The sequence below is a fragment of the Taudactylus pleione genome, unplaced genomic scaffold (assembly GCF_031769625.1).
Source record: "Taudactylus pleione unplaced genomic scaffold, aTauple2 ptg000073l, whole genome shotgun sequence".
NCBI classification, from domain to species: domain Eukaryota; kingdom Metazoa; phylum Chordata; class Amphibia; order Anura; family Myobatrachidae; genus Taudactylus; species Taudactylus pleione.
In genome coordinates, this window is record NW_028284475.1 from 597,501 (window position 1) to 622,321 (window position 24,821).

General features: G+C 48.5%; 1 protein-coding gene across 1 annotated transcript in view; it reads left to right on the top strand.

Moving 5' to 3' along the window:
* The window catches only part of CHRNB2 (cholinergic receptor nicotinic beta 2 subunit), a 30,116-nt gene extending 8,357 nt beyond the window's left edge, over positions 1-21,759 (top strand). The window contains exons 2-6 of the mRNA XM_088467526.1: positions 4,010-4,155; positions 4,362-4,406; positions 5,576-5,685; positions 6,390-7,362; positions 20,873-21,759. Coding sequence (XP_088323652.1) covers positions 4,010-4,155; positions 4,362-4,406; positions 5,576-5,685; positions 6,390-7,362; positions 20,873-21,043 — 1,445 coding nt within the window. The 3' untranslated portion in view covers positions 21,044-21,759. The remainder of the gene's footprint in view (positions 1-4,009; positions 4,156-4,361; positions 4,407-5,575; positions 5,686-6,389; positions 7,363-20,872) is intronic.
* Positions 21,760-24,821: the final 3,062 nt, after the last annotated feature.

Genomic DNA, 24,821 nt, shown 5'->3' on the forward strand with positions numbered 1-24,821 from the left:
CACCACAGGACATAGCAGTATATGGTGTAACGGTACAGCATTTAGCAGCACAGGACATAGCAGTATATGGTGTAACGGCACAGCATTTAGCACCACAGGACATAACAGTATATGGTGTAACGGTACAGCATTTAGCAGCACAGGACATAGCAGGATATGGTGTAACGGCACAGCATTTAGCACCACAGGACATAGCAGTATATGGTGTAACGGCATAGCATTTAGCAGCACAGGACATAGCAGGATATGGTGTAACGGTACAGCATTTAGCAGCACAGGACATAGCAGTATATGGTGTAACGGTACAGCATTTAGCAGCACAGGACATAGCAGGATATGGTGTAACGGCACAGCATTTAGCAGCACAGGACATAGTAGTATATGGTGTAACGGCACAGCATTTAGCACCACAGGACATAGTAGGATATGGTGTAACGGCACAGCATTTAGCAGCACAGGACATAGCAGGATATGGTGTAACGGCACAGCATTTAGCACCACAGGACATAGCAGTATATTGTGTAACGGTACAGCATTTAGCAGCACAGGACATAGCAGGATATGGTGTAACAGCACAGCATTTAGCAGCACAGGACATAGCAGGATATGGCGTAACAGCACAGTATTTTGTACAAGGACATAGAAGTATATAGTGTAACAACATAGCACGATATGCTGAAACGGCACAGAATTGGGAAAACAACACATAGCAGTATACGGTGTAACGGCACAGCATTTAGCAGTACAGGGGAGAGTACGGTATAACCGGGTAGGGTGAGCCCAGACTGCCATCTTTTCAGGCTGAATTTTCCTCTGCAACCTTCAGGTCACAAGTAGATAGGTTTGAAACAAATTTTAATATTTGCTTATTTTTTTTCCTAGAAGACAGCAGCACAAATTGCTGGATGTTAAGTTAAAAGTGTGGCCATTTTCTGTATTTTTATAAATGTGCTGATGTATAGTTGTACGACGTCCAGTATTATACACTGGCATGGTGCCCGTATGGTATGGTAGTGTATAGTGTATTCCTACTGTCAGGTCGCTAACTGTCATTTAACGTACACTAATTGTACAATTACACCAAGCATAGAGGAGCCGTATGTCTCATATGCCGATTCTGGTAACAGCACCAGTTATCACCAGCCAGCGTGCCGGCCTAATGATGTAACTGAAGGCCCTGGGAGAGTGATGAGGATGGTGCAGCCGGGAGGGGAAAGGGGGCCGATTGTACGGCCGGAGACGTAAGTGGTGTGCTGGGAGGCGCTCAGATGGGACTTATTGGCCTGCCACAACCACCATAAAACCCGAGATTCTCCTGCGCTGTCACGGCGGCTCAGCTCAGCGTTGCAGAAGGAGGCCGTGTATAATTTATAGACTCCACATATCATGTGCATTATCTGTCTGTACGATACTCAGCCTAGGAACACAGGCAGTGGCCTGCTTCTGCCTGACGTGGCGTGTATGTGTCACAGTGTCATGTGACGGGGTGTGCAGCGTGCCCACAGCCTGCTGGTGGCAGAGGCCACTCTAGAGGCATGCCCAGTGCAGCCACCGGATGGTGACATAAACGACAGCCGGTGTCCGGCCTCAGCAAGTGACATGTAATCATGTAATAAGCATCTAGGGCTTGTAGTGGAGGCAGCCATTTATTGGGGGGTCATGCAATATCCAGCCTACCAGGCCACAGGAAACTCATGACAATAATGAGGCATGGCATGCCTCCTGCCTCAGTGATGTCACTAGCTCCCCATGAGCTGATTATCAGTATAGTTGAATGTCGGTAGTATAGACGCCAGAGTCACCCTAATCTACATTATTTTACAGGGTGTAAAGAGGTTTCAGGGATTGGTAATGGGGGTGGGATTTTTCCTCTGCGGTGAGGTCTAATGTACCACCCACATGATGTAACTGATCTCCATGTCTCCACCCACAGCGCAAGTCGGGATTAAAGTGCTAGCTTTTGGGTGCAGAGGGGGGGGTCAGTGCAATTTTATCCTGGGGGCCTTTGATTGACTTCAGTGTTAGATCCAACCACCCTAGCGGTGGTGCTGGGGAGTAACCGAAAACTCGTGAGTCTCCCGCAGCATCCAGGAGAGCAGGTAGATTTGGTTATGGATCCTTTAATACTATTAGGTGCAGGGAGATTGCAAAGGCCAGATCGCGCCAACTTGAAATGGAGACAGAGAGTGACTTGTGTAACTGGAAGGTGTTACAGCGGTGTCCTTAGTTACTGCATCCAGTGCTGCAGTATGACGCTGGTATAAGCCACAATCCATCTGTCTAAGGCTCCATAAATATTCCAAAAGCAACGGAAATCCCAGTGGCGTTCTCAGTGCTACACGTCACCTGCAGCTTCTATGCAACAACCTCCCGGAGGGGGGGAATCTGGACCACGGGGGTGTCAGGGACTCCTCATCCGTCGCTGATGAGAGCCCGTCTGTGAGAGGCTGATGAGTCACATTATTAATGAGCAATCTGCCGTTACCAGGGAAGCCGCTGCCACGGTGTTAACACACACACCTATACGCTCCAAGAACTTGGCTCCAGGGTTGGACTGGCCCACAGGGGTACAGGGGAATCCCTCGGTGGGCCCCACTGCCGGAGAGCCCATCGCCTCCTCTAGAGATCTGGTTCAAGACTGTGCACTTGAACTAAACATTATACATATGTTACATTATACTGCACAGGACTATGGTGTATTTTCTACAATGTATTGATGTTAGTAGTCTGGTACGTTATCATGCATGCACTAGCAGTATTCACTATATATACATTTTTAAGGAGCCCAGTCCATGCACTTTGTAATGGTTAGCCAAGCCTCTGTGGAGGCTGGCCACACCCCTTCTAGATGCTGGCCACACCCATAAATTTGGGCCCCTATCACTGCATCCCCCCGGTGGGCCCTTCATGCCCCAGTCCGACGCTGCTTGGCTCATTCCTGTATGTTATATCCTCAAACCAGGGGTTACTGAAACCCAACACTGGATTACAGGGGGCAGAATTTGGGCACCGGTGGCGCACGCTGTGTTATATCCAGGAGCCCATCACTCCTATCATTCTGTGTTATAGTGGGGGTTTCCGCCCTCTCACGGGTTTGTCAGACCTCCGGCTCACACCAAAGGGGGTGACACCATCGTCTGCAATCCTCACGGGAGCCATTAGGAGATGGAGACGCCGAACGGCCTACCCTGGAAGTGTTAGGGGAAAGTGGAAGACCGTGTCTCTGCCAGACCCCCGAGGAATAAGCAGCATTAACGAGGCGAGAATAAGAGCCATGAGTGCAGGCTGTAATATCCACACTTACAGATTGATGGAGAATACCTGCTGTCTCCCCTCCTCCTGCCCTGACACAGGGGATTTAGCTCTCTGTGACGCACCGATTATAACGTCTTACCACCAATAACACCAGCTGCTATCATAATATATTTCACATATAATTCCTATGGCATCAAAGTGACACTTACAGACATATACCTCTTACCATGGCTTCCGTCTAGGGCCCTGCGGGGCACTGAGAGTCCTGGTATATTGTACATTGTTTTAATATATATATTGTTTTGGACATCCTATAATATTTTTTATTTTAAAAACTATTAGCTATACGGAGCATGATAAAGGTACACAGACGGTGTAATGGTTAGCATTACTGCCTCACAGCACTGAGGTCTTGGGTTCAAGTCCCATCACAGCCCAACTGTGTGGAGTTTGTATATCCTCCCTGTGCTTGCGTGGGTTTCCTCCGTTTTCCTCCCACACTCCAAAAATATACTGGTAGGTTAGTTGGCTCCAAACAAAGATTATCCCTAGTATGTAAATATGTGTGTGAGCACGTGACAGGGAATATAGAGTGTAAGCTCCACTGGGGCAGGGACTGATGTGAATGGCCAGATATTCTCTGTAAAGCGCTGCGGGATACATCTGCGTTATATAAATAACTGGTAATAAATAATCGTAGGTGGTACTCAGTGGCGGGCGCAGAGGTGATGCTAACACTCTCCATACCTTACAGGAAGCCTCGGCACGGACACAGAGGAGCGCCTGGTAGAATTCCTGCTGGATCCATCCCGCTACAACAAGCTCATCCGTCCGGCTACCAACGGCTCGGAACAGGTCACCGTCCAGCTCATGGTGTCCCTCGCCCAGCTTATCAGTGTGGTAAGTTCATACGGGTGCGGGGGGTTGGTTGGCATACTGTCCTGTCCTACCAGTTTATTTTCGTCACTGTTATAATTTGTATTCTTGTGAGAGAGAACCTCTGAACCGGCCCCGGGGAGAGGACATCGCTGAGAATTAATTTAGGTGTGATGTTTTTTGTTTTTAAGCCATTTACAATGTAACCTGGATTTATTTTTCCCTTTCAGCATGAACGGGAGCAGATCATGACTACAAATGTCTGGCTGACGCAGGTAAACGCACAGTAGCGCTGACAGGCTTATGACGTGACAGCGCGCATGCGTGCGGCCTCCCTATATGCCAATCCTGCCTTCTTATCAATGGGCGTATGATACTCCTTTGTATTACATGACCCCTACATTTAATAACTGAGTTGATGCCGATATTGGACTAATGTTAGGGGCATATTGTCATACCCTGATAAAGAATGGATTGTGTACCCGCCAGTACTACAGCAGGCCTCAGTCTGATTGACCGCCTATGGGACAGCGTGGGTTGTACCGTGGACGATCTACAGGTTCACCTGCTGAGTTGTGCGCAATTCAGTTGCATCTGTGAATGAAAGGGCGTGATTGGGTGGCTGCGGGCGTTCTCAGGTAGGCGGTGCTCAGGGAGGGGGTGTCAGCGGAGTTGCGGGCTGTGCACAGTTATAGGAGAGCCTAAATACTCCGTCTTTCAGGGGGGGGAACTTTTGCGCCTGGTATAAAGGTGCGCAAGTGTGCGCTAATGCTGACAGGCATCTAAACAGACGTACGAGCAGGGGCGTTTCGGCCATAAAGATGAAGGCAACGCTGCATATGGGCGAATATAAGCGTTTAGTTCCGCATACGCAGTGCGTGAAAAATTGCGCACAATTTACGCTTCACTCTGCAGCGAGTAAAGCTGTATCCATGGTAACAGAAGCTTGGCACTTAGCAGATATGAAAATACAGTGATCGCAGTAATCGTATCCCACACATTGCGCCCGCTGCAGGGAACGGGAGTTTGACTGTGAGATTTTAAGTAACGAGTTGACAAACGAGTAAAAGTGAAATAGTTCATTTTCTCTTATGCTATAAAATATAAAAAAATATCTACCAGCCAAATATCTAGTGTCGGAATAACATCACGGCGAAATACAGATGTGTCCTCGGACATCAAGCCTCAATACGCCATGCGGCCCGAGACGCATCTTTTTCACAAAAAAGACGCAGAAATATGCTTAGCGCAAGAGTTGCACAGGACGTGACGCGCCGAGAGGGGCTGTTTGGCGCGACTGTAGCTATAACTTGTCTGGACCCATCTGTAGTCAATCACCTGGGGACCAGTCTGGCCCCTACCAGTCCTTACTGGTCCCTTAGGGTCTGCGTCTTCATATGAATTGAGCGTGTAACGTAACCAGAACTCTCCTCCTTCGTTCCAGGAATGGGAGGACTACAGGCTAACCTGGAACCCGGCCGAGTTTGACAACATGAAGAAAGTGCGACTGCCATCTAAACATGTCTGGCTGCCGGACGTCGTACTCTACAACAAGTGAGTGAGGGCGCCTTCCTCCCAATTACATTGTTTGGGGTATCTATAGGGGATCTTGGTTAAAGAAAATAGAATTGATTATTTGATCACGCATTCCTTAGCTTTGCGGTATTATTGATCGTTGATGCAGTACGTCAGCCGGGACATGCCTAGGCCACCTGGTGGTCTTCAGCTGTTGGGGAACTACCAGTGACGGGATACCCGGTCCACCAGCGGTGTCTTTTTACATTAATTTTTTATTTTATATTTCTATAATAGAATCCTGCTCTTTGAAATCTATATTTCTTCCGTTCTTGTATAACGCCCTTTCATTCCACTTACCATTCGTGAGGTTACGTATTAATGGAGAATTCCAGACGAAAATGTTTTAGAAACCACTCGTGATCTAAGAGAACCCCAGCTGGTAACTGCTGACGTGGGAGCCATTTGGTTCCATTGGTTGGGTGGGAGTCACCGATGGCATTTGGCTGTAAATGTGTAGGGGCCAATTCAATTAGCCGTGAGGGGCGCGAGTTACCGTTGTAATGGTGTAGTTCGTGGCTAATTCAATTGACCCCCATATTGTGTGACAGATAGAGGTCTGGGAGCTTTGAACACTTGTCTTGGGGTAGGAGTATCTTACTTGTTCAACACCCAACTCCCTTTCGCAGTCAGTGGCTTCTCCACGGTCTTCAAGACTAACTGAGCCCTCTCTCTCCCCTCAGTGCCGACGGAATGTATGAGGTGTCCTTCTACTCCAACGCCGTCGTCTCCTACGACGGTAGTATCTTCTGGCTGCCGCCCGCCATCTATAAGAGCGCCTGTAAAATTGAGGTCAAGCACTTCCCCTTCGACCAGCAGAACTGCACCATGAAATTCCGCTCATGGACTTACGACCGAACCGAGATCGACCTCGTGTTGAAGAGCGACGTGGCTAGTCTAGATGACTTCACGCCTAGCGGGGAATGGGATATTATTGCACTGCCGGGCAGGAGGAACGAGAACCCGGAGGACCCCACCTACGTGGACATCACCTACGACTTCATCATCCGACGCAAGCCTCTCTTCTACACCATCAATCTCATCATCCCATGTATCCTCATCACGTCACTGGCCATCCTCGTCTTCTACTTGCCGTCTGACTGCGGGGAGAAGATGACGCTCTGCATCTCGGTGCTGCTGGCGCTGACCGTCTTCTTGCTTCTGATATCTAAGATTGTCCCACCCACGTCCCTGGATGTGCCACTGGTCGGCAAATACCTGATGTTCACTATGGTTCTCGTGACTTTTTCCATTGTGACCAGCGTGTGTGTGTTGAACGTACACCACCGTTCCCCTACCACGCACACCATGCCCCCGTGGGTAAAAGTGGTGTTCCTGGACAAACTCCCCACTTTCCTCTTTATGAAGCAGCCACGGCAGAACTGTGCCCGTCAACGGCTGCGACAGCAGAGGCAGAACCAGGAGAGAGCCACGGGCAGCTTCTTTCTCCGAGACAGCGCCAAATCCTGCACCTGCTACGTGAACCAAGCCACCGTGAAAAAATTTGGGGGGCAGCTCCCTGAGTTACCAGAGGGTGTGAACGGTTTCCGGGACAGACAGGGAAAAGTACGGCAGTGTCTCTGCGGTCTAGAGGAGGCAGTGGATGGCGTGCGGTTCATCGCCGACCACATGAAGAGCGAAGACGATGACCAGAGTGTGAGTATTTCCACTGATAGCCACAAACTGTCTCCGACTCCAGTTAACTTTACCCCGAAAGCAGGGGAACTAATATATACGTACTGGGGCAAATGCATGCTAATGGCGAGAGGATGTAGGAGGGGCAAGACTCATTATTATGTAATCAGGCAAATGTGGAAAGAGGCACACCTAAACATTGTACAATTTGCATCATACAGGTAAATACAGAGTATATCAGGAGATGAGTGATGTGTCAGTGAGGACAGGACTGCATGTGACAGGGGCAGTGACATGATGTGAGGAGGGGAATGGAGGCAGCAGGAAGCCACATACTGAGAGTTATATAGTGGGAGGAGCAGGGTCCCCAGCAGCACAGAGTATATCAGGAGATGAGTGATGTGTCAGTGAGGACAGGACTGCATGTGACAGGGGCAGTGACATGATGTGAGGAGGGGAATGGAGGCAGCAGGAAGCCACATACTGAGAGTTATATAGTGGGAGGAGCAGGGTCCCCAGCAGCACAGAGTATATCAGGAGATGAGTGATGTGTCAGTGAGGACAGGGCTGCATGTGACAGGGGCAGTGACATGATGTGAGGAGGGGAATGGAGGCAGCAGGAAGCCACATACTGAGAGTTATATAGTGGGAGGAGCAGGGTCCCCAGCAGCACAGAGTATATCAGGAGATGAGTGATGTGTCAGTGAGGACAGGACTGCATGTGACAAGGGCAGTGACATGATGTGAGGAGGGGAATGGAGGCAGCAGGAAGTCACAGACTGAGAGTTATATAGTGGGAGGAGCAGGGTCCCCAGCAGCACAGAGTATATCAGGAGATGAGTGATGTGTCAGTGAGGACAGGGCTGCATGTGACAGGGGCAGTGACATGATGTGAGGAGGGGAATGGAGGCAGCAGGAAGCCACAGACTGAGAGTTATATAGTGGGAGGAGCAGAGTCCCCAGCAGCACAGAGTATATCAGGAGATGAGTGATGTGTCAGTGAGGACAGGGCTGCATGTGACAGGGGAAGTGACATGATGTGAGGAGGGGAATGGAGGCAGCAGGAAGTCACAGGCAGAGTGTTATATAGTGGGAGGAGCAGGGTCCCCAGCAGCACAGAGTATATCAGGAGATGAGTGATGTGTCAGTGAGGACAGGGCTGCATGTGACAGGGGCAGTGACATGATGTGAGGAGGGGAATGGAGGCAGCAGGAAGTCACAGACTGATAGTTATATAGTGGGAGGAGCAGGGTCCCCAGCAGCACAGAGTATATCAGGAGATGAGTGATGTGTCAGTGAGGACAGGGCTGCATGTGACAAGGGCAGTGACATGATGTGAGGAGGGGAATGGAGACAGCAGTAAGTCACAGGCAGAGAGTTATATAGTGGGAGGAGCAGGGTCCCCAGCAGCACAGAGTATATCAGGAGATGATGTGTCAGTGAGGACAGGGCTGCATGTGACAGGGGCAGTGACATGATGTGAGGAGGGGAATGGAGGCAGCAGGAAGCCACAGACTGAGAGTTATATAGTGGGAGGAGCAGGGTCCCCAGCAGCACAGAGTATATCAGGAGATGAGTGAGGTAGGTTCTTATTAGGGCGAGATATTTGATACATTATAATTGCAGAAATTAAGGTCATGCCATGTGCAGAATGTTTTCCCTTTTTTTCTTTGAAGGTGGCTGAGTAGTTAAATCTAATATCATTGGACAGGATCAGGTCATTGTTAATGTATTATTGTACAACCAATGATGAGAGAGAAACTCGGGGGAAGGGTGGGGGGGCTTCACTCATGTGCCAAGATCTACCTAAATGCCAAATTCATGTTGTTAAAATACTAGAAAAGGGAGAATCTAGCACCGGCTCATGTGGGCGGCATTGTTCCCTTTGGCAGCAGTATCTGCGCGGTTAGGGCCTGATTCAGCACGCCAGTGCACTGCTGATCGCAGATTCCCGATTATTGGGATTCTGTGCAAGTGCAGGACCCATTCTGCGAGTGTGCAGAATGGGTCCTGCGTAGTCACACGCAGGCCCTTGAATGCCTCTGCCTGATTGACAGGCAGAGGCATTTAAGGGGCGGGGGCGGGTCCGCCTCGTTTTCCGGGAATGGCCAGCCCAGGATCTGCGTTGATCAATGCAGTGTCCTGGGCTCTCAAACCGGCCAGTCTGAGTATGCTGACCGGAGGCCCGGAGCTGTCCACCATCCAACACACCTCCTGCTGCATTTGCATAATAGCAAGGATCGCAATTGCAAAAGCTGCCTGCGTGCAAACATCCTATATCTATAGCCTGCGTGTATACATCATATATCTATAGCCTGCATGTATAAGTCATATATCTATAGCCTGCGTGCAAACATCCTATATCTATAGCCTGCGTGTATACATCATATATCTATAGCCTGAGTGTATAAGTCATATATCTATAGCCTGCGTGCATACATCATATATCTATAGCCTGCGTGTATACGTCATATAACTGTAGCCTGCATGTATACATCATATATCTATAGCCTGCGTGCATACATCATATATCTATAGCTTGCGTGCATACATCATATATCTATAGCCTGCGTGCATACATCATATATCTATAGCCTGCGTGCCTACATCATATATCTATAGCCTGCGTGTATACATCATATATCTATAGCCTGCGTACGTACATACATCATATATCTATAGCCTGCGTGCCTACATCATATATCTATAGCCTGTGTGCATACATCATATATATATATAGCCTGCGTGCATATATCATATATCTATAGCCTGCGTGCATGCACCCTATATCTATAGCCTGCGTGCCTACATCATATATCTATAGCCTGGGTGTATACATCATATATCTATAGCCTGGGTGTATACATCATATATCTATAGCCTGTGTGCATACATCATATATCTATAGCCTGATGCATACATCATATATATCTATAGCCTGCGTGTATACATCATATATCTATAGTCTGCGTGCCTACATCATATATCTATAGCCTGGGTGTATACATCATATATCTATAGCCTGGGTGTATACATCATATATCTATAGCCTGTGTGCATACATCATATATCTATAGCCTGATGCATACATCATATACATCTATAGCCTGCGTGTATACATCATATATCTATAGTCTGCGTGCCTACATCATATATCTATAGCCTGCATGCATACATCATATATCTATAGCCTGCGTGCATACATCATATATCTATAGCCTGGGTGCAGCTTAGGAATTGCCGTCCTTGCTGAATCAGACACTTCAGGTATTGGGACTGGTGGGAAAGTCCCAATAAAGTCTGAGGGCCTGATTCAACAAGGATCGCTATTCCGCTTATACGCACGCAACTGCATTGCTAATATCAGCGGTGATATGTAAATGTGTGCATTGCGTACACATAAGGACCTTTCTTGAGAGATTGTAGGTCCTGCGCAAGTGGTGTAGATGGTACTGCTTGCCACAGGTATGCTGCTGCACTGGGGGATGCCTGACCTCATCCAGTGGGTAAATACAGAGAAACGTGGGGACCAGATGCTGCGCACAACCTATTTCCTGAACTCTGTATAATCTAAATATATTCTAAAGTAGTAGAACCCAAAATGATGAGAGGGTACCAACTAAGAAACAAATGTTGCTTTTACTGATAAAAGTTTCACAATAATAGTCACTACAATTGTAATGCAATATAATATGGTGCCTGTAAACCATTGGTTATACACCAACAGAATAAACAAACAAATAAACACAATGGACAATGCTGCAATATGTCAAAATTATCAGAAGGAAAAGTAAACAAATATAAACAAAAATAAACAAAATATAGACAAAATATAAATAGCAAATGTGCCGATCTATTTGTGAATAGGCACTGGTACTGGTCTCAACCTTAGATGCCGCCAACTGAATAGTCAATATGATAGACATGGTTAAAGTATAGTGTTTAGTCAGGGAGATCTAGCGGCCTCCCGCTAGCTCCAAAGGGGTACCTCGTGGTATGCTGTAAGCCCTGTGGATGTCTGTACGTTGCCCGGGTTATTCTCCGTGTAGTGTGGGGGAGGCTGGCTGTGGCGAGCGCCGGGGATCACTCTGCGTCACGGGCGCCCTGAGTGCCGAGATCACGGACACTGTCCCTGTTGCCAGGGGGCAGGTCCGTGCGCGTGCACCAGGTGCCGGACAGGGGAGAGGAGTGCCTACGGTCCTGGCTTGCGCAAGCCGGGGGCCGCGGACGACTCTGCACCCCGGCGCTCGCCACAGCCAGCCTCCCCCACACTACACGGAGAATAACCCGGGCAACGTACAGACATCCACAGGGCTTACAGCATACCACGAGGTACCCCTTTGGAGCTAGCGGGACGCCGCTAGATCTCCCTGACTAAACACTATACTTTAACCATCTCTATCATATTGACTATTCAGTTGGCGGCATCTAAGGTTGAGACCAGTACCAGTGCCTATTCACAAATAGATCGGCACATTTGCTATTTATATTTTGTCTACATTTGTCTATATTTTGTTTATATTTGTTTACTTTTCGTTCTGATAATTTTGACATATTGCAGCATTGTCCATTGTGTTTATTTGTTTGTTTATTCTGTTGGTGTATAACCAATGGTTTACAGGCACCATATTATATTGCATTACAATTGTAGTGACTATTATTGTGAAACTTTTATCAGTAAAAGCAACATTTGTTTCTTAGTTGGTACCCTCTCATCATTTTGGGTTCTACTACTTTAGAATATATTTAGATTATACAGAGTTCAGGAAATAGGTTGTGCGCAGCATCTGGTCCCCACGTTTCTCTGTACACATAAGGGCGCCCAATTCCCCTTACTCACATCCGTATACTAGAGCAACATAGCGAAACAATCGGTAACATCGGACCCATGCGCACAGTTAAGGAAGCCCAGACCTCACTTAGGAATTGGTTACTTCTGCGCACGCTGTCAGACCTCAGGAGGCGTCGGGTATCGCAGTGGCTAATTTATGCATGCGCAGAATGCAACAATCGTCCGATTGCGTGCGTCTTTGCAACTGCGTTCCTTGCGGAATCAGGCCCTGAGACAGATTGCGTGTTCTCAGTGTATCCTCTTCGGTTTAGCCAGTGATACAGAGTCTGATGCTGGGGACATCTAGCGGTGGAACTTATAGGTCCAGAATGTTTTCAGCTTTAGATTTAGCTGATGTCGTTTTATCTGTGATATTGCGCAAACTGCACTAACTTACATTTAGAAGGGACTCGCAGTAATCCGGCCATTGCTGTGTCGGGTCAGAGCGCTCATCAGATGGGCTGGCGTGTATCCGGCTTTCTGGGCTGTAGAGCGTTTAGCAGTGGCTGTAAGAGAATGTATATCATGATCCGGTCAGTGTCACTGAGTAGCGGCAATGCTATTATTACAGTTCTCCAAACATTGGGAATAACGGGTCTACAAATAGCCTATTTCAATGTCTGTATTTCTATTTATTTCCTCTTCAAAGAAAATCTCACCTATTACAAGTATGGATTTTCTTTCTGCGTCTAGTAATAATCTCAGCGTTATACCTGCGGCTCTTTTGTTGATGTGATGCGGCTCAGGCCCCCCGCAGACCCCACTGCGACTGTGAACGCTGCCTCTGTAGTGATCAGAGAGCGATCAGAGGCTCAAGAAGCTTCTTATCGCTTCAGAGACACCAGCGTCCCCAGTGATGCAGTGTGCGGGTGATGTGAGGAGCCTGTGCGCCTGCTGGAACTACTTAGATCCTGCCAGCGGGAGCCCTGGCAGCGTGGAGCCGGGGATGTGATAAGTACTGGGGACACTGCATATGGGACACAACTACAGGGGGCACTGCATATGGGACACAACTACAGGGGGCACTGCATATGGGGCACAACTACAGGTGGCACTGCATATGGGACACAACTACAGGGGGCACTGCATATGGGACACTACTACAGGGGGCACTGCATATGGGGCACTACTACAGGGGGCACTGCATATGGGGCACTACTACAGGGGGCACTACTACAGGGGGCACTGCATATGGGGTACAACTACAGGGGGCACTGCATATGGGGCACTACTACTGGGGGCACTGCATATGGGGCACAACTACAGGGGGCACTGCATATGGGACACAACTACAGGGGGCACTGCATATGGGGCACTACTACAGGGGGCACTGCATATGGGGCACTACTACAGGGGGCACTGCATATGGGGTACAACTACAGGGGGCACTGCATATGGGGCACTACTACAGGGGGCACTGCATATGGGGCACAACTACAGGGGGCACTGCATATGGGACACAACTACAGGGGGCACTGCATATGGGGCACTACTACAGGGGGCACTGCATATGGGGCACTACTACAGGGGGCACTGCATATGGGGTACAACTACAGGGGGCACTGCATATGGGGCACTACTACTGGGGGCACTGCATATGGGGCACAACTACAGGGGGCACTGCATATGGGGCACAACTACAGGGGGCACTGCATATGGGACACAACTACAGGGGGCACTGCATATGGGACACAACTACAGGGGGCACTGCATATGGGGCACTACTACAGGGGGCACTGCATATGGGGCACTACTACAGGGGGCACTGCATATGGGGCACTACTACTGGGGGCACTGCATATGGGGCACAACTACTGGGGGCACTGCATATGGGGCACAACTATAGGGGGTATTGCATATGGGCCACAAATACAGGGGGCACTGCATATGGGGCACAAATACAGGGGGCACTGCATATGGGGCACTACTACTGGGGGCACTGCATATGGGGCACAACTACAGGGGGCACTGCATATGGGGCACTACTACAGGGGGCACTGCATATGGGGCACTACTACAGGGGGCACTGCATATGGGGCACTACTACAGGGGGCACTGCATATGGGGCACTACTACAGGGGGCACTGCTTATGGGGCACTGCATATGGGGCACTACTACAGGGGGCACTGCATATGGGGTACAACTACAGGGGGCACTGCATATGGGTCACAACTACTGGGGGCACTGCATATGGGGCACAACTACAGGGGGCACTGCATATGGGGCACAACTACTGGGGGCCCTGCTTATGGGGCACAACTATAGGGGATATTGCATATGGGCCACAAATACAGGGGGCACTGCATATGGGACACAACTACAGGGGGCACTGCATACGGGGCACATCTACAGGGGGCACTGCATATGGGGCACAACTACAGGGGGCACTGCATATGGGTCACAACTACTGGGGGCACTGCATATGGGGCACAACTACAGGGGGCACTGCATATGGGTCACAACTACTGGGGGCACTGCATATGGGGCACAACTACTGGGGCACTGCATATGGGGCACTACTACAGGGGGCACTGCATATGGGGCACAACTACAGGGGGCACTGCATATGGGGCACAACTATAGGGGGTATTGCATATGGGTCACAACTACAGGGGCACTGCATATGGGTCACAACTACTGGGGGCACTGCATATGGGGCACAACTACTGGGGGCACTGCATATGGGGCACAACTACTGGGGCACTGCATATGGGGCACTACTACAGGGGGCACTGCATATGGGGCACAACTACTGGGAGCACTGCATATGGGGCACAACTACTGGGGCACTGCATATGGGGCACTACTACAGGGGGCACTGCATATGGGGCACAACTACTGGGGCACTGCATATGGGGCACTACTACTGGGGGCACTGCATATGGGGCACAACTACTGGGGGCACTGCATATGGGGCACAACTATAGGGGGTATTGCATATGGGCCACAAATACAGGGGGCACTGCATATGGGGCACAAATACAGGGGGCACTGCATATGGGGCACACCTAGGGGCAATACATATTGGGCACAACTACAGGGGGTTACTCTATAAGGGGCACAACTACAGGGGGGCACTCTATAAGGGGCACAACTACAAGGGGCACTGCATAATGGGCACTACGGGAAACACTGCATAATAGGCACTACTACAGGAAACACTGTATAATGGGCACTACTACAGGAAACACTGCATAATGGGCACTACTACAGGAAACTGTATAATGGGCACTACTACAGGAAATGCTGTATAATGGGCACTACTATAGGAAACACTGTATAATGGGCACTACTACAGGAAACACTGTATAATGGGCACCACTACAGGAAACACTGTATAATGGGCACTACTACAGGAAACACTGTATAATGGGCACTACTACAGGAAACGCTGTATAATGGGCACTACTACAGGAAACACTGTATAATGGGCACTACTACAGGAAACACTGTATAATGGGCACTACTACAGGAAACACTGCATAATGGGCACTACTACAGGAAACACTGTATAATGGGCACTACTACAGGAAACACTGTATAATGGGCACTACTACAGGAAACACTGCATAATGGGCACTACTACAGGAAACACTGCATAATGGGCACTACTACAGGAAACACTGTATAATGGGCACTACTACAGGAAACACTGTATAATGGGCACTACTACAGGAAACACTGCATAATGGGCACTACTAAGGGGGGATTGCATAATGGGCACTACTACAGGAAACACTGTATAATGGGCACTACTACAGGAAACACTGTATAATGGGCACTACTAAGGGGGGATTGCATAATGGGCACTACTACAGGAAACACTGTATAATGGGCACTACTACAGGAAACACTGTATAATGGGCACTACTACAGGAAACACTGTATAATGGGCACTACTACAGGAAACACTGTATAATGGGCACTACTACAGGAAACACTGTATAATGGGCACTACTACAGGAAACACTGTATAATGGGCACTACTACAGGAAACACTGTATAATGGGCACTACTACAGGAAACACTGTATAATGGGCACTACTACAGGAAACACTGCATAATGGGCACTACTAAGGGGGGATTGCATAATGGGCACTACTACAGGAAACACTGTATAATGGGCACTACTAAGGGGGGATTGCATAATGGGCACTACTACAGGAAACACTGTATAATGGGCACTACTACAGGAAACACTGTATAATGGGCACTACTACAGGAAACACTGTATAATGGGCACTACTACAGGAAACACTGTATAATGGGCACTACTACAGGAAACTGTATAATGGGTACTACTACAGGAAATGCTGTATAATGGGCACTACTATAGGAAACACTGTATAATGGGCACTACTACAGGAAACACTGTATAATGGGCACCACTACAGGAAACACTGTATAATGGGCACTACTACAGGAAACACTGTATAATGGGCACTACTACAGGAAACGCTGTATAATGGGCACTACTACAGGAAACACTGTATAATGGGCACTACTACAGGAAACACTGTATAATGGGCACTACTACAGGAAACACTGTATAATGGGCACTACTACAGGAAACACTGTATAATGGGCACTACTACAGGAAACACTGTATAATGGGCACTACTACAGGAAACACTGTATAATGGGCACTACTACAGGAAACACTGTATAATGGGCACTACTACAGGAAACACTGCATAATGGGCACTACTACAGGAAACACTGTATAATGGGCACTACTACAGGAAACACTGTATAATGGGCACTACTACAGGAAACACTGTATAATGGGCACTACTACAGGAAACACTGCATAATGGGCACTACTAAGGGGGGATTGCATAATGGGCACTACTACAGGAAACACTGTATAATGGGCACTACTACAGGAAACACTGTATAATGGGCACTACTAAGGGGGGATTGCATAATGGGCACTACTACAGGAAACACTGTATAATGGGCACTACTACAGGAAACACTGTATAATGGGCACTACTACAGGAAACACTGTATAATGGGCACTACTACAGGAAACACTGTATAATGGGCACTACTACAGGAAACACTGTATAATGGGCACTACTACAGGAAACACTGCATAATGGGCACTACTACAGGAAACACTGTATAATGGGCACTACTAAGGGGGGATTGCATAATGGGCACTACTACAGGAAACACTGTATAATGGGCACTACTACAGGAAACACTGTATAATGGGCACTACTACAGGAAACACTGTATAATGGGCACTACTAAGGGGGGATTGCATAATGGGCACTACTACAGGAAACACTGCATAATGGGCACTACTACAGGAAACACTGTATAATGGGCACTACTACAGGAAACTGTATAATGGGCACTACTACAGGAAACACTGTATAATGGGCACTACTACAGGAAACACTGTATAATGGGCACTACTACAGGAAACACTGTATAATGGGCACTACTACAGGAAACACTGTATAATGGGCACTACTACAGGAAACGCTGTATAATGGGCACTACTACAGGAAACACTGTATAATGGGCACTACTACAGGAAACACTGTATAATGGGCACTACTACAGGAAACACTGCATAATGGGCACTACTACAGGAAACACTGTATAATGGGCACTACTACAGGAAACACTGTATAATGGGCACTACTACAGGAAACACTGTATAATGGGCACTACTACGGGGGGATTGCATAAGGGGCATTCAAAATTGAATGAAAAGAAGGATTGTCAAAAGTCCCACTAATAAAAAATTACAGCAAAGTAAATCGGTAAAAAAAAATATTTTATATTGGGGAGTTGATGTAAATTGTGTATTTTCAATGTGCTGAGCTCGCCCCCAACGTGACTAAAAACGGGGGTGTGACACAATGTCATGCTCCTGCAAATGTCATACTAAAGGCGTGCGCGCCCATTGCAGGCGCTCGCTATCGGCTCTTTAACTTGACTACAGATATTTTTGGCTCTTTGCCTCTGACTGGCCAACCAGTACTAGATGATGCAATATTGGTAGCCGCAAGGTGCCGGAGAAACGGTCGGAACAGCGGCACCTCCCGGCCATATTGCCCCCATAGAATACTAGCACACAGAAAGATGAACACATGGTGCGGTGGTAAGTTCATGTTTTCATCGCTGCATTAATGTTTTTCATATGAAGAAGGATTACACTATCAATCTGAAACTGTACTTTTGAATCCTCAGGCTATATTTGGATGATATTTACTATTGCTTGTATATTTATTGTTACTTTATGTGTGTCATAATGACATTTTCTCTATGCATAAGGTGAGCTATTCGGCCTGGTCACTTCCCCCTATAAAGCCCCCACAGTGCTGGCTGTCATCCTATTTCTGTAGTAAGTCAGCTTCGCCAGCTGATAGGTTTTTGTGGTAGAAACATTGGCATCTGCAGACGGGACTTTTTGTTGCCTATTTTTAATTGGTGAGCTCATTTAGGGGTATATTTACTAAGGTGCGGGTTATTAGAGGTGGAGATGTTGCCCATAGCAACCAATCAGACTCTAATTATCATTTATCTAGCATCTTCTAGAAGATAAGAGCTAGAATCTGATTGGTTGTTTTGGGCAACATCTCCTCTTCTAAATACCGGCACTTTAGTAAATATCCCCCTTGTTGTCTTTCTTTTGTTGCAATGATAAAAGAGTTCTATCTGGGTCATGAGGCTGCTGAGGACTGGAAGACAAATGATCTGTTATTTATCACGCAGGGATTTTGTCCGGCGTTGAGCAGGTGAAACGATACTTGGGTGGGGTTTATTTACTGAGCGGCAGCTTGAACCCCACAATTTAAAGGGAAGTACTGCGTGTTTTGCTGTTAAAAGCATTGTCCTTTTACATTTGTGTCTGACACACGCCCAGAAAGCAACAGCCATGCAATCCCACAGAAAGATAATGACCTGTAACATAGCACCAGGCTATGCCAGCTCGGGATCGGTATGAAATACCGCCGGACGGTTCGAATCCCGACACTGGAACACCGGCAGTGAAGATCCCGACAGGTGAGTATTTTCTCTATATGCTACCCTAACCCTCCCTTAGGAGTGCCTAACCCTAATGCCCCCTCTAAGTGCCTAACCCCCCCCCCTTCCCCGCAGCCTAACCTAAGTCTCCCGAGGGGGGTGCGTCTGGCTCCCGGCATAGGTAATATGACAGGCTTTGGGATTTCTACGCCTGTCATTAGAGCCCCTGCCGGGATTAGACAGTCGGGAAGCCGGCGGTCGGCATTTTGGACCGTCGGCTTCCTGACCGCATCCCGCCAGTTCTACCTCCCAGGAAAAGAAGAAGGCGGTAGCCTCACATCATGGAATAGCCGCACACTGTTTATTTCTTCTAGGTTTTCATTTCAGAGTACACCGAGGCATTAAACTGGAAAAATGGGGGGGTGTTCTAACACTGTGGGCCTGATTCAGACCCGCTCGCGAGCACTGGACGCTCGCAAGCGGGCCGATGTTGTCCTAGTGCGCATGCGCACGACGGAGGGAGCTCCGTCGTGCGCATGCGCGAGACCCGAATAGCGACGGCCAAGCTGTCGCCATGGGTCTCGCACCAAAGGGGGCATGCTGTTGATGGTGAGTGACAGCATGCCCCCTTTGGTGGGCGTGGCTGCCCAGACGGTAGGCGTTCCCATGGGAACGCCTACCGTCTGGGGCCGGCCCCACTGACATCACTAGTGATGTCAGTGGGAGTGCTCTCGGCTCTGTTAGAGTCAAAAGCACTCCGGGCTTGCGGCAGACGAGACCCTACCGCAAGGGTCTCGTCGCAAGCCCGATGGTCTTGAGCATCGCGACCATCTTTTTGGCCACTCGCATAAGCTGTAGGTGGTAACCCACAGCTATGCGACCGGCCAGGAGGCCGCTCCAATAATAGGTAGGACGGCCCTGATTCAGAGCGAGCGCTCGTCAGAGCGTCCGGCTCTGAATCCGGCCCTGTGTGCGGTAGTGTGTATATGTATGTACCTGCTCTTATAGAAAACATGGCTATACGCTTCATCATACATTACTGTTTGTTATTATCCATTATACAGCAGCCAGGGCCCAGGTACTGAGGGGGACGTAGTGGCATCCCTCCCAGTGGTGACACCCGGTGCGGGGAGGCTCGTAGAGCAAAAAAGGGGTGTGGCCTTACAAGCAGGGGGCGTGGCCTCACAGCCCAAACCCGTTTTAATCATTCCGGTGGTCCCGGAGATGCGGACTGCCCCCGGGGACCAGTCTGTGTGCAGTGCGGCTCCTGTCACTGAGGAGACGGCCCTTTGGTATCAAACCTCGGCGGGGGACCACACCCACCTTGTGACGTCACTGGGTGGACATGGCCACTGCCCCTCCAAAAACCATGGCTCGGGCCCAGGTAAACCATACCCGCTCCCACCCTCCTTCTCTGTGCCCGTCTGCAGCTCAAAGTAAATTAAATTACCATTGTGATGTCTTATATTAGTGATAGTTATAGTTATGTGTATTTATTCTTTTAAGTAAACCATTTAATTTATCCGTCCTAACCTCTTGTTGTGTCCACTGGCCACTTCCCAGTATAAGAGTGTTATGTCACATGTAATTATTGTGTATAAGAAATCACTATTTAACACTGAGTCAATGGGAGATTCCAGAAAGGTGTTCTTCGCCTTCATGCCAGAGATATGTGATAATGGCGTAATCCTGTATTTCTCTGTGCGCTGCAGGTGAGCGAGGACTGGAAGTACGTCGCCATGGTGATAGACCGCCTCTTCCTGTGGATCTTTGTCTTTGTCTGCGTGTTCGGGACGATCGGCATGTTCCTTCAGCCGCTCTTCCAAAACTACACATCCAACACGTTACTACAGCTGAACCACGCTCCTCCCACCTCCAACTGAGCCCCGCAGGAGGGTGCACGCGCCGCGCTGCAACCTGGACCTGAGGACAATTCATCATTTACTAGGAAATACTGGTGCCCTTTCAGCCAAAACCACGGGAGCTAACGCTTACTCGGGATGCAGGGGCAAGTGGTCCCCAATAACGACCACTCCAACGATACCTTATCCTGCCAAGACCTTGAGAACAGACCCTTCTGTCTTCAATTTCTCTTCGTGAATTAAAATACCAAGATGGCTGCACAGATTTGATCCCAACACATCCAGGTTTCAGGGGTGGGGTGGGGGTAATGTTACAGGGGGATTTCACTACTTATTACGAGCAATAAAGCACGAGAGACAATTCCTGTTTCAAAGCTCTTAGGTCTTTTTCCGGAAGGGCTGAAATCCAGTTACAATCTCATATAGACCCCGTCTAACCTAGAACATGCGTCTTATTTAATGGCGAGCTGTCATTCTTGACCGTGTACTGTAATGCCTACGCTTTGTGCATTACGCAGATCCGTGTTCTGGGCCTGATTCAGAGCCGGACGCTCTGAACGAGCGCCCGCTCTGAATCAGGGCGTTTTTTTTTTTTTATGTTGCCGCCTCTTGCATATCTGTGGGTTACCACCCACAGCTTATGCGAGCGTCCATGATGTCTTGACTATCGCGCTTGCAACGAGACCCTTGCGGTAGGGTCTCGTCTGCCGCAAGCCCGGGAGTGCTTTCGGCCTCAGTCTGGGCAGCCACGCCCCCGGCACGCCCACCAAAGGGGGCGTGCTGTCACTCACCATCGACAGCACGCCCCCTTTGTAGCGAGACCCATAGCGACGGTGTGCCCATCGCTATCCGGGTCTCGTGCATGCACACTGGCCCAACATCGACCCGCTTGCGAGCGCCCAGCGCTCGCGAGTGGGTCTCAATCAGGCCCCCTGTGTGCACCCATTTATATTGTAAGTGCCCGTTCCCCTCACAGTTCAAATTCAGTATAATTACTTTGTACACCAGTCAATTCTATTGTAACTCCTAAGTGAAGCATTTCTCACAGGTGGGCCCAATTCTCACCCACGCGACAGTTTATAACTCAGCACGTGTCATGGGAACGCAGGACGGACGCTGAAGATTCTAAAATGTATTTATTTATTTTCAAGGGAAAAAAAAATGTTTTCTAAGCCAGCAGACTTGTGACAATCTCCCGACACCCCTTACCGTATTCCGCTTTCTTCGCTCCATTTCCGCCGCTGCCTCTGTGGTGATAGGGCGCACGCTGTTCACTGCAGGTTCTCATAAAGCAAGTTTGTATTAAGAGTGTCACGGGGAAAGCTTATTCCTACACGGTCCAAAATGAACCGGACGCAACCCCTTACTACAGTGGCTATAATGGGGCTTATTTTAAAAATTAGGATGCAGACAGGGATGGCGGGGTGCGTAGCATCACTCCGAGGACAGCGCTCTGCGGAGTGAAGGGGAGCCAACGAAAGCCAGCATCTGGTTGTTATGGGGCACTAAGCTCGCTTACTGAATGAACTAAGCCCCAGAGTGTGTTAATATATTGAATTTATATATTGGGTTGACTGCCAGATGGAGCTACTATCGGTATATTCTAAACGGTAATACGTGGATTATTATTTATTTATTTATTAACAGTTTCTTATATAGCGCAGCATATTCCGTTGCGCTTTACAATTGTAAACATTAATAGAACAAAACTGGGTAATAACAGACAGATATATAGGTAGGAAGGCCCTGCTCGCAAGCTGACAATCTATAGGGAAATAGGCATTGATACACAAGGATAGGTGCTATATATCGCATTTGGTCCAGCCAGAATGCACAATTTCTTGGTTGGCTGCATGATCCAGTCACACAGGAATGTCGGCCAAATGTCAGGAGGATGTGAGAGAAAGACGATGTGTGAGATTGTGTGTGGACTGTAAAAGGGGATGTAATTAGATATGGAAGCTATGAAGGTTATGTGGGAGGTTCTGGAATTTGATAAGCTTGCCTGAAGAGGTGAGTTTTCAGGGATCGCTTGAAGGATTGGAGACTAGATGAAAGTCTTATTGTGCGAGGTAGTTCATTCCATAGAGTGGGTGCAGCGCGAAGAAAGTCCTGTAACCGTGAATGGGAGCAACTAATGCATGGGGATGAGAGACAGAGATTATCCATCTCTACATGAAATAAACCCAAGACGATAACCCATCTGTTATACACAGAGTGGTATAATGCGTGCGTTGGGTTCTGCCATATCCCATTCATTGCAAGAGACAGCTGGTGAGTACATGGTGATATTTATTAAGACCAGCGCCTTCATACGGGAAGCCGACGGACTAAATTCCGACCGCCAGCTTCCCGACTGTCTAATCCCGGGCCAGGTACAAATGACAGGCGTCGAAATCCCAACGCCTGTCAGACCTACGCCAGGAGCCCGCCACACGTATCGAAGGTAAGCCGGGTGCGGACAGTCGCGCGCGGGGGGGGGGGACAGGGTTAGGTTAGGGGCTCCCGGGGGAGTTAGGATTAGGCTTCCCCCCGGGATACTTCGTGTTAGGCTTTGGGGGAAGTGTGTGTATGGGGGGGTTAGGTTTAGGCACTTACAGGCGGTGGTTAGGGTTATGAACCCCTACGGGAGGGTTAGGGGGGGTGAAGGACGATTGAGATTTTAACCTCTGCCGGTAAATCATACAGATTCCCTTCATAGAACCTGTGCTTACTGGAGCCTATTGCTCTCCATGAGGGCTGCAGCCAAATATATAAAATAGCTCCATCTGCAGGTAGCATGGAGGTACTGCACCAGTCCAAATAACAGCAAAGATATTAACCCTTAGAAGGGAACTCCAGAACTTAGCAGAGCCCCTTCACCCTTATAACCTTACAAGAAGACGTTTGAGCAGGATTAGAGCAATATTAAGTAACAGGAATACATAACAATACTGTAGTAGGCAATCTCTCTGATATATTGCTTGTGCTAAGTACTCAGACGGTCCTTTAACCATGAAACGTTAAGGTGCCTTGAGACCAGAGTTTGGGAAACCCTGGGTTCTAGGACAATACTCCTCTGTCTTTCTTACCACCCGCAAGTAGCACCCATTACCTGGAGCCTGCAGCACTATCTCCTTTCACAAGGATTATTTCATAGGCCGCCTATTATATGTACCCATCTAAATCCTTAGGCTCTCTTTATGAAGAAATGTTATGTGAATCACAAACAGTAATATGTGTGTGGCCAGTGTAGGAATAATGTTTGTAATTGTACCTGTAACCTACAGAGAGTAGAGGTTGTGGCCCACCCATTCACTAGAAGCCAGTGACATCATTGAATGTGTAGCCTATCCAGTCACTAGGAGCCAGTGACATCACCGAAAATACAGCCTATCCATTCACTAGGAGCTAAGGACATCATTGAATGTGCAGCCTATCCAGTCACTAGGAGCCAGTGACATCACCGAAAATACAGCCTATCCATTCACTAGGAGCTAAGGACATATCGAGTGCAGCCTATCCGGTCACTAGGAGCCAGTGACATCATTGAATGTGTAGTCTATCCAGTCACTAGGAGCTAAGGACACATCGAGTGCAGCCTGTCCAGTCACTAGGAGCCAGTGACATCACTGAGAATGCAGCCTATCCAGTCACTAGGAGCTAAGGACATCATTGAGAGTGCAGCCTATCCAGTCACTAGGAACCAGTGACATCATTGAGAGTGCAGCCTATCCAGTCACTAGGAGCTAAGGACATCACTGAGTGCGCAGCCTATCCAGTCACTAGGAACCAGTGACATCATTGAGAGTGCAGCCTA